The sequence below is a fragment of the Octodon degus genome, unplaced genomic scaffold (assembly GCF_000260255.1).
Source record: "Octodon degus isolate 3935 unplaced genomic scaffold, OctDeg1.0 scaffold00140, whole genome shotgun sequence".
Taxonomy (NCBI): domain Eukaryota; kingdom Metazoa; phylum Chordata; class Mammalia; order Rodentia; family Octodontidae; genus Octodon; species Octodon degus.
The window spans coordinates 5284203-5298830 of NW_004524716.1; the positions used below are offsets into that span (position 1 = coordinate 5284203).

At 38.6% G+C, this 14628-nt stretch overlaps 1 protein-coding gene across 2 annotated transcripts in view; it reads left to right on the plus strand.

Moving 5' to 3' along the window:
* The window catches only part of Slc16a1 (solute carrier family 16 member 1), a 30292-nt gene extending 16063 nt beyond the window's left edge, over positions 1-14229 (plus strand). For both annotated transcript variants that reach the window (XM_004641702.2, XM_023701746.1), the window contains exons 2-5: positions 4282-4542; positions 8397-8540; positions 9894-10751; positions 12993-14229. In XM_004641702.2, the coding sequence (XP_004641759.1) occupies positions 4326-4542; positions 8397-8540; positions 9894-10751; positions 12993-13267 (1494 nt within the window). In that variant the 5' untranslated portion in view covers positions 4282-4325 and the 3' untranslated portion in view covers positions 13268-14229. The remainder of the gene's footprint in view (positions 1-4281; positions 4543-8396; positions 8541-9893; positions 10752-12992) is intronic.
* The last annotated feature ends 399 nt before the right edge of the window (positions 14230-14628 follow it).

A 14628-nucleotide genomic window follows, 5' to 3' on the forward strand; every position in this document is an offset into this window, starting at 1 on the left:
AAGGAAGAATTAGTATTTTAAAAATGAGGTGGTTATTACAGGGATGTGTATCAACGTGGTAATTTCAATTAAAAGGCAGGTTTTTATTTTGTTTGGCAGAAATCTATTCAGTTTGAATGGCTTGAACATAAGGATTGGCTACTTAGATTATGGGTGCAGGTTTTGTCTATAAATTGAATTGACTAAATATTTATGGCCAAACAGCCAGAGACAGCCAGAAGTCATACAGAATGAAGTATACAGAAACAAAAGAATGTAAAGCATAAAAGAGTAAGGAAATACATATCATATCCAGGTGGAGTCCCAGATTAGTGGGAAGAAAGAAGAGGGATGAAGACTGAGTAGCTGGAAGTTTTTCAGAATTGAAGAAAAGTCTGTTTTTGTTAGTGTGATTATGTTGTACAAGCTATACCTGTCAGTAGTTGCTATTTAGGATTCTTTATTATTTTGGAGACAGGGACTTGTTATACATCCCAGGCTGGCTTTGAACTCATGATGACATCCCTGCCTTAGCCTCCTGAATGCTGGGATTAGAGGTGTGCACTACCATGCCTGTTTTAGGATTTTTTAATATTGTGCTTTCTCTGATATACAGGCTTGTCAAATCTGTAATGTCCTTAGCTATTAACCTTTGAAAATATCTCTTCACTGTTCTCTCCCATCATGCTATTAGGTAAATGTCAGATTCTTTCATTCTAAAACCTTGAATTTGGACTAATTACTTTCATTTAAGTTGGTTGTCTGTTTCCTTAGTGTTTTCTTTTTATTAATACTTTTAGTCATTTAAACATTCGTTTTATAATATCTGTCATTTTTCAGTGTCTAACTTTAGATTGGCTTTTCTGCTCAAAGTTGATTTTCTTTTTGTTTGCTACATTTTTTTGAGACACAATGTCACATAGTTTAGGCTATCCTTGAATTCATTGTTCAGTTCAGACTTTTCTCAAATTTATAACAATCTTCCTGCCTCAGCCTCCTGGTTCTGGGATCACAGACATGTGCTACCATTCCTGACTTCATGGTTGATTGATTCTCTTTTGGTACATGTTTGTTGCAACACATAATGATTATATTCTTTGGGGTGTTGATAGGTTGATTGATTCTTGGTATGTTCTAAAATTTTAGATTATGAGTTTATGTTTGGTAGTCTTTGTGGGAAATCTAGCAAAATCAAATACTGTAGAGTATGTATCTGGAAGAACAACAAAGGCTTCTCACAGACAATGCCCTGCTAAGCATGAACTCGTAACAAGCTTGTAGTTGTGGATACTCAGAAGAGAAATTCTTTTGCCTCCTCTTCAACCTACTTTGGTGCTTTCATCTTCCTTGCCAAGACAGAAAAATGTATTTGTCTTTTCCTTTATGTGTTTGTTGTCCTTGTAACATGAAACAATAATCATTGTCACCATCGTTGGCCTTTTTCTCCCCTTTTGATCAGGTTTATCAAAATATAAAATTCAGCAATCTCCCCCCTCCCCCACCCCATGTTAGCAATCATGTTTGGGTCTTGTGCCGGGTAGAGAAACCTACTCTAGAGTTATATACTCAACCAACAATTTCAGCACTTTTTTTTTTTTAATGGACATTGATCTCATGGATTTTTTGCGTGCTTGGCAAGTGCTTTACTGTTCAGTTACATCTTCAGCCAGCATTTGTGTGTGTGTGTGTGTGTGTGTGTGTGTGTGTAACCAGGGATTGAACTCAGGCCCTTGCGCTTGCTTATTCTACTGAACTATCTCCCCAGCATAGCCAGCAATTTTAAATGTATAATTTTGATGAGTAGTACCACAATCATGATAATAGAGCAATTTCACCATCCCTAAAAGTTCTCATATGCTCTTTTGCTGTTAGGTTGCTTTCCCCAACCTCTGGTAATTACTGGTCCATTCTTTCCCCTTCCCTTCCTTCCCTTTCTGTGTTGTGTTGTGTTTTGTTTTGTTTTAGGACTACTGAGTATTGAAGCATTAGACATCTGCTAAGTATATATAAAAACAACTTATTTCTTTCCATTCTTTGTTTTTTGTTTTGTTTTTTTTGGCAGAACCAGGGATTGAACTCAGGCCCTTGCACTTTCCAGGGAAGCGCTTATTCCACTGAGCCATCTCCCTGGCCCTTCTTTCCATTCTTGATAGCTTTTTTTTTCTTACCTGTATGTACTGTCCTGAACCTGTAGTACAACGCTGAGCACAAATGGTGATTACATCTTTGCTTTTAGGGAACCGTCCCATATGAGGCTTTAAGTGTTCAGACAGGTTGGAGCAAAGTGTTTTGGAGTTGACTACTGTCTCTATGAAGCTAGGATTTGTGATTTAGGCTAAAGAACCAGGTAGTCAATAGTGAGCTTGTCCTGTCTCACATTGTTTATTGATAGAAAATAGACTGGAAATAATGAAATGGACATACTAATGTAGAAAATCAGAGTTGTATTGGGTGAAAGTGGTCTATAAAAACATTAAAGATAGAGCTTAGAGTATGTAGATCAGTGGCACCTTTATAACCCTAACTACTTGGGAAGCTGAAGCAGGTGACTCAGAATTTCAAGGCCATCCCTGGCAACTCAGCAAGATCCTGTCTCAAAAATAATAATTAGGGGCCGGGGAGATGGCTCAGTGGAGTAAGCGCTTCCCTGGCAAGCGCAAGGGCCTGAGTTCAATCCCCGGTTCTGCCAATAAAAAAAGAAAAGAAAAAAATAAAGCTTAAATAATAATAATAATAATAATTTTAAAAAGTAAAAAGAGGCTGGAGATATATAGTTAGGTACCTCATTAATTAACTAATGAAAGGAGACCTTAGAAGACAAGTGAGCAGGGCCAGGGAGATGGCTCAGTAGAATAAGCACTTCCCTGGCAAGCACAAGGGCCTGAGTTCAATCGCTTGTTCCACCAAAAAAAAAAAGTGAGCAAGGAGCTGGAGAGATAGCACAGCGGTCTAAGTGCCTGCAGAAACGTGAGCAGCTATCACCAGATCTTTACTTCCAGTTGTGTGTCATCCATAAGTTTTAATTTTCTAGTGATGCTATTCATTACTACAGGGTGATTTCAAGAAAAAGAATAATCTTTGACTTATAGCTACGGTCTTTTGACATCATAATTAAATTTAGGCTTGTAACTTTATACAGTAGCTGTTGTTTAGAAGTTTGTCTTGTCATATATTAGGGGATAAATACCTGAGTCAGAGTAACTAAGTGAAAGAAAACTTGAGATAATTCTAGTACATCTGATAAAAATCTTGTGTTCACAAAGATATATATTTTGTACAGGGTTTCTCTCACTACACAGCTCAGACTCATAGTGAGCCTCCTGTTTTGGCCTCCCCAGTGCTGGGATTTAGGCATATGCCTCCACAGACTCAGTGGCTGGCTCAGTGTGCCCAAGGGCAGGGCTGGCAAGGCATTAGATCCATCCCTGTTCCTTCTGCTTGCCTAAGCAGGTGCTTAGTCTAAGCTATGTCACAGGCCCTGACCTTTTATGTTAGAAATCGATACATAACTATTAATCAAGTACCTACTTTTTTTCTTTCTTGTTACTGTTAATCTAAATCACGAGTGTCTTTTGTACTTTAAGTGAGCCATAAATAATAAAGTAAGTTTTGAAGAGTACATTTTTAGGAAGGGGGAAATTTTATGAAGGCTTTCTTACCACATTTCATTATCTACAGTAATATAAGTAATTGTATTAACTGCTAAGATATATAAGTTTTCCTGAAGTTCAAAGGTTATGTTTTTCAAAAGGGTTCATTTCAGTTTTTTGTTTGTTTTTGTGGTACTGGGGATTGAACTCACAACCCTGGGCTTGCCAGGAAAGTGCTTATTCTACTGAGCTATCTCCCCGGCCCTTAGCAGTTGTTAAGTGACGAAGCTGTTTTCCATCCAGCTACGAAATAATCGTGAGCACTACAGTGACTCAGGTCTTCTCTAAGTAGGTATGGAAGGTGATATCTACTGGACAAGAAACATTGAAAACTAGGTGAGGTGTGGAAGGCACCTGAGCACAGGAGCTTCTGTCCCAGTGAGTAGGGTACATCACCCTCCAGGCATGTTGATAGGACCGCCAGCCCAGAGGCACACCAGCAGCCTGGAATCTCATCACATCTCCTGTTCAAGAGTTTTTTATAAAGATTAATTTCCAGTCATCACGGAAGTTCTGTGGGTGGTGCTGAAAGTTTCTGGAGGGTGGGAGATATTTGTAACCAGGAATGAGGACCAAAAACATGTATTACCACACAAAGTGGTTTTGTGAGAATGTTTTATTGTTAATGTACTATTTTAACTTTGTCCTTCAGATATTTGAATTTGAGCTGCATTTTGGAATTCATCTGTACCTAAAATGCCAGTGGCCGTTGGAGGACCAGTTGGATATACCCCCCCAGATGGTGGCTGGGGGTGGGCAGTGGTAATTGGAGCTTTCATTTCTATTGGCTTCTCTTACGCATTTCCCAAATCCATTACTGTCTTCTTTAAAGAAATTGAAGATATATTCAGTGCTACCACCAGTGAAGTGTCATGGATATCCTCCATCATGTTGGCTGTCATGTATGGTGGTGGTAAGTAGCTATTAAAGCCTGCTCTTCTAATTTTCATTAAGCAGCCAGAGTCCCTATATTAGGTTATGATGTCATTGTCATTGTTTGAATTTCTCATTTAGTTAGATGAGTTGAAATGTTATTTCTTGAAGTACACACTGTCTTTAGGGACACATTTTTCATTCTGGTTTTTTTTTTGTTGTTGTTTTTTTTTTCTTCTTTTTTGGGGCGGAACCGGATTGAACTCAGGCCCTTGGGCTGGCCAGGGAAGCACTTATTTCACTGAGCCTTTTCATTCTTTTTTCTTTTTTTTTTGGAACCAGGGATTGAACTCAAGTCCTTGCACTTGCCAGGGAAGCGCTTATTCCACTGAGCCATCTCCCTGGCCCAGCCTTTTCATTCTTGATAACAATGACACCTGCTGTATTTGTTCCATTGTAAAAGCTTCTGATTTTCTTCAATTCAACTATCATTGAACTTTTAAAGCTCTCATAAAAACTGTCCACAACTGTTTTGTTTTGTTTTTACCTGTTTTTTGACATAAAAGCATGAATATAGTTTCTTTTCTTTTCTTTTTTCTTTTCTTTTTTTTTCACAACTGAGAATTGAACTTGAACATAGTTTCTTAAGATTGTTTGAAGAATTAAATTAGACTAAGCTGAATAGCATAATTCAGAGTACATTTAAGTAAAATGTTTTAATGGTATTAGAAATTAAAGAATTGAATAAAACTTTCCCTTGTTCTTTATTGTTTTTATAAATTTAGGGCAGGGCCTATGAGTAGATCAGATTCGAGTGATCTTCCTGTTTATAGCTTCCCAAGTACTGGGATTACAGGAGCATGCCACCAGGCCCAGTCTCAATCACCAATTCAGTGCACCCCAGGGGTGGGGCTGGCATGGTAGTCCTGGGGGTTGAACCCCTGGTCCCTATGCCTGCTTGCAGGCACTTTAATCTGCTGAGCTATTTGGCCAGCCCTTACATTTTGAACATAGGACTGTTTCGTCTCTAAAATGCATTTTTAAAGAACCTAAGTGCTAAATTGTGGTACTTTTTGGAAATAAATTTAGAGAAATTAAAAAAGATTTTGGGACATAATCTGGTTTCTGAGAGCCAACACTTTTACAGGCTTTGAATTTCAGTCTGCCAGATATCTAATCAGATTTTTGATGATGATGGCTTGAAGAAATTGGTATAAAAACCCTCCAGAGGTGCTCCAGGTACCTCAGCCAGTTTACGCTAAATACAAACCAGAGGTTTACTTGTTGCAGTTCTGAGCTGCCAAGAGCTATGGAGCCATTGTGGTGTTTTGTATCAAGTGATGTCACTTGTGCTCATTGCAGATGACACTTTCCTTTGGGGAAACAGTTCCTTCTTTGTCTTCATCCATTTAGTAAAATAATTGGCACATTTCTTTGAGTTTGTGTTATAATCATCCTATAAATTGTGCCTTTCTATTTTTACTGCTAGCTAATTAGGGCCATCCTTGAAACACTAAAAGACAAATTGCCTATCATGAGCTTTGTGACAGTTTTTACAAAATAGGTTATTTAGATTCTGGCTTTTTAAGTAATACGGTCCCTCAGAATTTAAATCACTTTTACAATTGTCATAACCCTTTAACTTAGCCACTGTGCTCTGAATAGCAGTATGTTTTGAGCTGTGAGTGATTTTGGTTTTCTGTTGGTGCTTTGGGTTAGAGATGCATACTGATGATCATTAGAATGTAAAGGGCCGGCCAAATAGCTCAGCAGATTAAAGTGCCTGCTTGCAGGTACAGGGGCCAGGGGTTCGATTCAGGGGCCTGCTGTGCCAACTCCGCCCCCGGGGTGTGCTGAGACAGCCATTGAGACTGCGTGGTGTTGTGCACCTGTAATCCCAGCTCTTGGGAGGCTTTAAACAGGCAGATCACTAGAGTCTGATCTAGTAGTGAAACCCTGAACACCCTGTAGACCCTTCCCTAAAACTACCAAAAAAAAAAAAAAAAAAAGTATATATATTTTGGTAAAGATTTTAGTTACATATTTTGAGTTTTTCCTTTTTTATAAAAATTTGAAAGTATAAATTTACATATTTTCAGTTCTACAATGTTCACCTCAATATTGCTGACTTGGAATTTCATTAGAAATACTGCAAAATTTATATCATTAATTTATACCTCATAGAGTAAATAGTGTATTAGTGTTGATCTTCATAATTCTGACATAAATTCTTAAATATGGAAACGCTTTATGTTTTTTCAGTATTCAGTTCTTTTACAAGCTTGCATTCAAATTACTTTCTAATTGTTTGTTACCTAACTTTTCATTAAATGGCGATCTTAGAGTATCTAGTGAAAGCATATTCCTCATCCATGGCACCTTTTTTGTTGTTGTTAAACCTGCCTGTCATAATGCAGAAGGGAAACAGGCTCCCTTGGGCCTCTTTTATAAGAACTCTAATCCCATTCATGACGCTTAAAGGGCCTGCTTTTTTTTTCCATGCCAATAATCAAACTCAGGACCTTGCACTGGCCAGGCAGGTGCTGTACTGCTGAGCTATATCCCTAGCCTCAAAGACCTGCTGATTAATACTATTCCTTTAGGGCTTAACTTTCAACACAGGAGATCTAGGGAGAGACCACTATTCGGGTCATAGTGGTGATTCAGAAGGCATTGATGAAACTGCTTCGTGCACACTTGGGCTGTCTTTTTGGCAGGTAGTTTCTAACTCTACCCCTCAGTGAGATTTGGTCTTCAGGAACATGAGATGGGATAATCAAAAGCACTAACTTCTTATACACTTATGGAATATCTATCTGTGTAGAATTACCAAGTGAGATTGGTCTTGAAGTCACTATGTAGTCTAGGCTAGTCTTAAGTTTACAGCTTACAGTTTACAGTGATCCTCCTGCCTCAGCCTCCCAAGCACTGGGCCTATAGTTGTGTGCCACTACACCCAACTTGTACCAAAGTTTATACTGTTATCTGACTTTAATTTCTTGCAATCATTTTTCCCCAATATTGCTACCATGAAACATAGTAATATGAGAATGGAGCCAAGTAATTCTGAAAGATATTATCAATTTACTACCTAAAACATCCAGATTTATTGGGAGGGGTTTTTTGTTTGATGTTTGCTTTTTAATTGAAATGACATTCTTGAAAAGCTCCTTAATCTTGGGGAAAAATGATTATTGTTGCCTTTTTAAAATAAAAATGTTGGGCCGGGGAGATGGCTCAGTGGAATAAGCGCTTCCCTGGCAAGCACAAGAGCCTGAGTTCAATCCCCAGTTCCGCCAAAAAAGAAGAAATTAAAAGATAGAAATAAAGCCTAAAATAAAAATGTGGGGCCGGGGAGACGGCTCAGTAGAATAAGCGCGTGCAAGGGCCTGAGTTCTGCCAAAAAAATAATAATAATGATAATAATAATAAATAAAATTGTGATACAAGCCTGGGCTACATAGTGAGCTCAAGGCTAGCCTAAACTACATAGTGAGAGCCTGTCTCATAAAAGTGAGCCAAGCAAACAAAAAATGCTTTAAAGTCAGAAATTTATTCAAATGTGTACATACATCTCATCATATTAGTGTGGGTGTCCAGAAATTAAAACAGAAAAGACTTATTAAGTATGTTGGGCATGTCTTAGTATTGGATGATGCCTTATAGTTTAGCAAAATTTCATCTAATATTTCTAGATATAGCATATGTACAATCAGTACTGTTGGAACATCTTCATTTTTATTTTTCAGCACACAAAAAACTATAGAAAGCAATATTCCTTTCATTGCCTTTTGTTTATCCTAGAGGACTTGTTATATATTATCATTTACGCCTTATGTAGGGGCGAGGGAATAAGTTTCCTTTGTACTACTAATTTTTTTTTTCTTTTGCTAGGTCCTATCAGCAGTATTCTGGTGAATAAATACGGCAGTCGCCCAGTCATGATTGTAGGTGGCTGCTTATCAGGCTGTGGCTTGATTGCAGCTTCTTTCTGTAAGACTGTACAGGAACTTTACTTTTGTATTGGAGTCATCGGAGGTAAGTTGCTGCTAGTTTTTTCCCCCAAGCATGGCTTTATTCCTTTTCACCTAAATTTATCTTGCAGATCTTTTTAAATTAAATCAAGTTTATTCTTTCATGAAGAGCTGAGGATAAAATAGTAGTAGAAAGTAAACTTTTAACAAAATTTGTTACAAAATAGGTGCTTATTGTTTGTTGAATCAAAAGAAATGATCTCTTGGCCTAAAAATCACCTGTGGTGGCAGGTAAAATGTATGTGGCAACTTGTGAAACTGCGTAATACTGATGAGTATAATGTTAAAAGATTATTCATAATTTCACAACCCAAGGAATATCACTACTGACTTTCTCGTGTGTGTCTTTCCATTCCTTTTTCTATACATAAAGCTAACCATTTTTTAGAACAAAAACAATCAAGTTTTGTATGTTTGTTTGTTTGTTTTCTTGGAACCAGGGATTGAACTCAGGACTCTGCGCTTGTCAGGCAAGTGCTTATTCTACTAAGCTATCTCCCGGGGCCCTAAGTTTTGTCTTTTTTTTTTTTTTTGCCGACCCAAGGCTAATCTTTTTTTGTTTTGTTTTGTTTTTGTTTTTTGCGGTACTGGGGTTTAAACTCAGGACCTGTGCTTGCCAGGCAAACACTTATTCTACTGAGCTATCTCCCTGGCCCAATTTTTTTGATTCAGTGTATCATGAATATCTTTGAATGTCATTAAGTCTTCTGATAAATGACAAATTTATTTAATCTGTTACTTCGTTGAATAGATATCACCTTTCTGTATGTCTCAAACTTTTTCTTCTTCACAGCAGTGTTATTATGTTCCTTTTCTAAACATTAGGAAATAGTCTCAAAAGGGTTCACATAACTGAAATTATAGGAGAGGTTTTTTTTTTTTTGGTTTTTGGTGCCAGGGACCAAACCCAGGGCTTCCAGCTTGCTGGGCAAGCATTCTACCACTGAGCCAAATCCCTAGCCCCTATCTGAAATTATATGCCCAGTAAATAATGATGCAGAGGTTGGATCCCCAGCATGCTGTGCCGGCCCCACGCCTGGGGCGCGCTGAGATTGGGGACGGTGGCATGCGCCTGTAATCTTAGCACTTGGGAGGCTGAAAACAGGAGGATCACTATGAGTCCGATCTGTGTAGTGAGACCTGTAGACCCTGAACTAATAAATACATTTAAAAAAAAGATGCTGAAATTTGAGCCCATGAGTCTGTTTCAGTACACTTTAAATCTTATACACCGTCATCTAATAATGAGGATTTTAATGTCCTTTCCATTGCTATTCCTCTTATTTTTCTTATCTAATTAATACCATATGTGTCTGGCATTTATTACAATGCATAGTTTCTTCCCCCTTCCTCCTAGGTCTTGGACTCGCCTTTAACTTGAATCCAGCTCTGACCATGATTGGCAAGTATTTCTACAAGAAGCGACCACTGGCCAATGGGCTGGCCATGGCAGGCAGCCCTGTGTTCCTCTCTACCCTGGCCCCCATCAATCAGGCTTTCTTCGGGATCTTCGGCTGGAGAGGAAGCTTCCTCATTCTCGGGGGCCTCCTCCTAAACTGCTGTGTAGCAGGAGCCCTGATGCGGCCAATAGGTCCCAAGTCAACCCCGACAGGAAAAGTTCATGCTAAAGAAGCTGGAAAATCTGATGCCAAAAAAGATGTAGGTGAAGCAAGTACAGATCTCATTGGAGGAAACCCCAAAGAGGAGAAACTGTCGTTCTTCCAAAAAATTAATAAATTCCTGGACTTGTCCCTGTTTACGCACAGAGGCTTTTTGTTATACCTCTCTGGAAACGTTGTCATGTTTTTTGGACTCTTCACACCTTTGGTCTTTCTTAGTAATTATGGCAAGAGCCATAAAAATTCTAGTGAGAAATCTGCCTTTCTCCTATCCATTCTAGCTTTTGTTGACATGATAGCTAGACCTTCTATGGGACTTGTGGCCAACACAAAGTGGATACGACCTCGAGTTCAGTATTTCTTTGCTGCTTCTGTTATTGCAAATGGGGTGTGTCATATGCTGGCACCTTTATCCACCAGCACTTATGTTGGGTTTTGTGTCTATGCTGGATTCTTCGGATTTGCCTTTGGGTGGCTCAGCTCTGTATTATTCGAAACCCTAATGGATCTTGTTGGACCCCAGAGATTCTCCAGTGCTGTGGGATTGGTGACCATTGTGGAATGCTGTCCTGTCCTCCTGGGACCACCAATGTTAGGTATAGTATGTCTTCCTTTTTTGTGGCTCTGTTATAAAATAGTCCTACCATTCAAGATTGGAAAGGGTAGAAAGCAAACAATACGGAACTGTTGTGTGGCAAAGAGCAAGCCTTAGTCTGTATCCTGGTGCTCATGTAATGCTTGATATAGCATAACTGCTGAAATCCTCCAGAATATAACGAAGAACCATAAACTGTGTGTGGGGGAGATAAAATCTCATAGAACTAATTTTCTGGTCATAAAATGTTAATTGTAAAAAAGCAACTTCATCTTTAAAACTGGAGATTTCATTTTAGTGGTCTATTTTACTATGGTAGTAGTGTAATAGTAACTATTATGTAAACAAACTGCTAGCGACTATCCTAACAATTCTGTGTATCTTGTTGCATCTCACCAGGCTATAAAATAAAACTATTTTAGTAACCTCCTTCATAGGTGAAATTGAGGCTGTAAGAGGTAGAATACATCAGGTATTGTGGCCCACACCTGTAATCCCAGCATTCAGGAGACTGAGGCAGGAGGATCACCGTAAGTCTGAGGCTAGCCTTAAGTGCATAGTGAGACCTTACCCCCTCCCTCCAAAAAAAGAATACAAAATTTTGAAAAGGTGACACAGTTTGACTAGTTAGTATTCACACAGCTTGCAAGTCAGTATGTTAGTGGAAAACTAGTCCCTAAATTTACTAAGTACTTAATCTTTAATCTTTCAAATTAGTATCTCAAAAAAAATTAGTATCTCCATAGATATCACACAAGAAATAATTTGAAATACTTTGAGATATGATTTATACTTTTAGAAGTTCATTTTGGAGAATGCACATACATAACAAATAAAGGGTTTCCACAGTCTTGATAATGCTCTCCTCCACCTAACCCCTATGAAATGAGTTGTCAAGTCTTGTCAACATTTCTTCTTGTTTGTAAATCTTCATAATCTGCCCATTTTTCTCCATAACTGCTGTCACCTTTATCTAAACTTCTCTCTTCTGTTTGGAATGCCCTTAGGCACTAAGTTGTCTCTTAACTTGACCCTGGCTGTTCTTAAGCCATTTGCACCTCTCCATTTGCTTCCCATCACCCGTAGAGTGAAAAGTAGATTCCTTGATGACTTCCGAGGATTAGCAAGGCCTCAGCTGCCTCTCCACTCCGGCTTCCTCGCACTGGCCTTTTGCTCTCTGCTACAGCACCTAGCTCTTCCCCTCTCGTGCACCCTGCCTCTTCCTCTACCCCAGGGCCTTTCCACTTGCTGTTCTGCCTGCCTGCTGCCTGCCTTTTTCTCTTAGATGACCCTGTCCTCCTGCAAGGCTCAGTTGACTCTTCAAGGGAAGACACATTCCTCACCCTACTTTCTGTTCCACCTCTTTTACTTTCAGAACATCCTTGGGAGCATTTGTCATAGTTTATGTACAGTAGTACTTTGGTTCATGAACTTAATTATTTCCATGATTCTGGAAATTGGACAAGAACCAAATTAAATTTCCTATACGGTCAACATTGAACCTAACCATTGAATTCTTAAAACTGTACAAAGAAGATAGCTGTAGAATCTACCTGTTATAAGGGCTAGATACTTAGAATAGTGGCAAGTTCTGCTATGAAGTGTGTAGTACAGGGCAGGTGCACACAGCACGCTCTTCGGGAAATGCTGATAAAGAGCCTTGGCCTTGGTAACTTGAATAGCTCTATGGCTTTGGACAAGACTCCTGGACCTCTTTTGAGCAACAATTTTTTTTTCCATTATAAGGAAAATTGATAGTAAGTGATCTTTAGGTCTTAGTCTAATTCAAATTTTCCAAGAGTTGATTATCTTCAAGTTGTTAAAAATATCAAAATATCCAATCTAAGTCCATCCAAAAATCAGAAAATACAGAAGATGAAATACTTTAGCAGTTTCTTTTTAAACATTGATTTGTCTGAACTCTGAAGATTAACATCAAGGCCAGGGAGATGGCTCAGTGAAATAAGCGCTTCCCTGGTAAGCACAAGGACCTGAGTTCAATCCCCAGTTCCGCGCAAAAAAAAAAAAAAAAAAAAAAAGATTAACATCTTTCTGGGATTTTTAAGTTTGGAGAAAGGCTTTTTTTTTTTTTCTCTCTCTCGCAGAACCAGGAATTAAACTCAGGCCCTTGCACTTGCCAGGCAAGCTCTTATTCTACTGAGCTCTCTTCCTGGCCCCAAGAGAGGGTATTCTTGTTAACTTTTAACCACATAGTTTGTTTTGTTTTGTAAACATTTTTTAGGTCGTCTCAATGATATATATGGAGACTACAAATACACATACTGGGCATGTGGTGTAATCCTAATTATCGCCGGTATTTATCTCTTCATCGGTATGGGCATCAATTACCGACTTCTGGCAAAAGAAGAAAAAGCAGAGGAGAAGCAGAGAAACAAAGGTAAAGAGGAAGAAACCAGTATAGATATTGATGAGAAGACAAATGAAATAATTAAAGCAGCAACATCTTCAGAGCAGAAAGGCCCAGGAGAACCCAAAGAAGAAGAGAGTCCATTTTGAATCTGTGCGGTTGAAGGGTGAATGGAACAGGTCATGGCCTAAGTCGTTGAAAACATCTGACCCTCCTACAGTCTCCCGTGGTGCTCAATGCAGACAGTGGACATTTATGTGAAAAACATACCAGATGTTCATGGATGGAATTTTTGTTTCACTCCTTACCAATAGTCTGAATTTAGAATACCATACTTTTTGGGGAGGGAGTGGTCGGCAAAGGATGTGGGGAAAAAGTAGGGTTGTTTTGTTTTATTTGAATCATAGCTTTTAACAGTGTCATAAAAATTATGTGCCTTAAGTTTTAGTCTTTAGAACTCTCTAGAGAGCCTTAACTTTTTAAACCCATTCTGCTGTATTCTCTATTTTAAGTAGCAGCTTAAAAGAAAAATAACTTATTTGAGGCAACTGTAAAATTTAATCTTGCTTCATTGTTATTTGTAATGTGCTGTCAGACATTGTTACTGAAACATTTATGAGCAGAAATGTTGGTTATATTGGTTGAAGGTTTTCTTGTCTTCAGTACTGGGGATTGAACCCATGGCCTTTGCACTGAGCTATGTCCCTACCCCTTGTAAATTTTGTTTTGTTTTGTCTTCAGACAGGATCATGGTAAGTCACTAAGTAGCTCTGGCTGGGTTTGAACTTGTGGGAGATTTTATAATAAAATGCTAAAATATTTTTCTAGTATCCGTAGTTGCCTGGCGTATATGCCTGATAGCTAAGTATTTAGGAAATTTAAAGCATAAAACTTGGAAAATGTCTTGGTTAGTCCCGCCACATAGTATTTGTTAATTAATACTTCTTGGGTACCTTTTCTGTAATACTTACTGGAAGCCAAGTATTTGAGTATTGTTTTCAATGATTTACTACTTTTTCTTCCCTGTTCAGTGATATTTTGACTGAATATAGATCATTGCCCATTTTGAATTATTTCTCTCACCATAGAAGTATTAAAATCTAAAACATTATATATTCATGGCTCCTCACTAAATATTCCTTGCTAAAACACGGGCTGCCAATATAGCTCAGCAGACTAAGCTCCTGCTTAGGCAAGCTCAGGGACTGGGGTTCGATCCCTGGCACCACATGCCACACTGACCCTGCCCCTGGGCACACTGAGCCGGCCACCAAGACAGGGTGTGGTGGCGCATGCCTGTAATCCCAGTGCTGGGGAGGCTGAAAACAGGAGAATCACTATGAGTCTGAGCTGCATAGTGAGACCCTGTACCATATACATTTAAAAAAAAAAAAAAAAGCAAAACATCTAATTAACTATAGACAGAAACTTTAAGCATCAACTGAATTCAGCTTATGTTGTTTTAAAAGCTTAATTATACCATACTACAAAGCTATTAGAATTTGTGTGT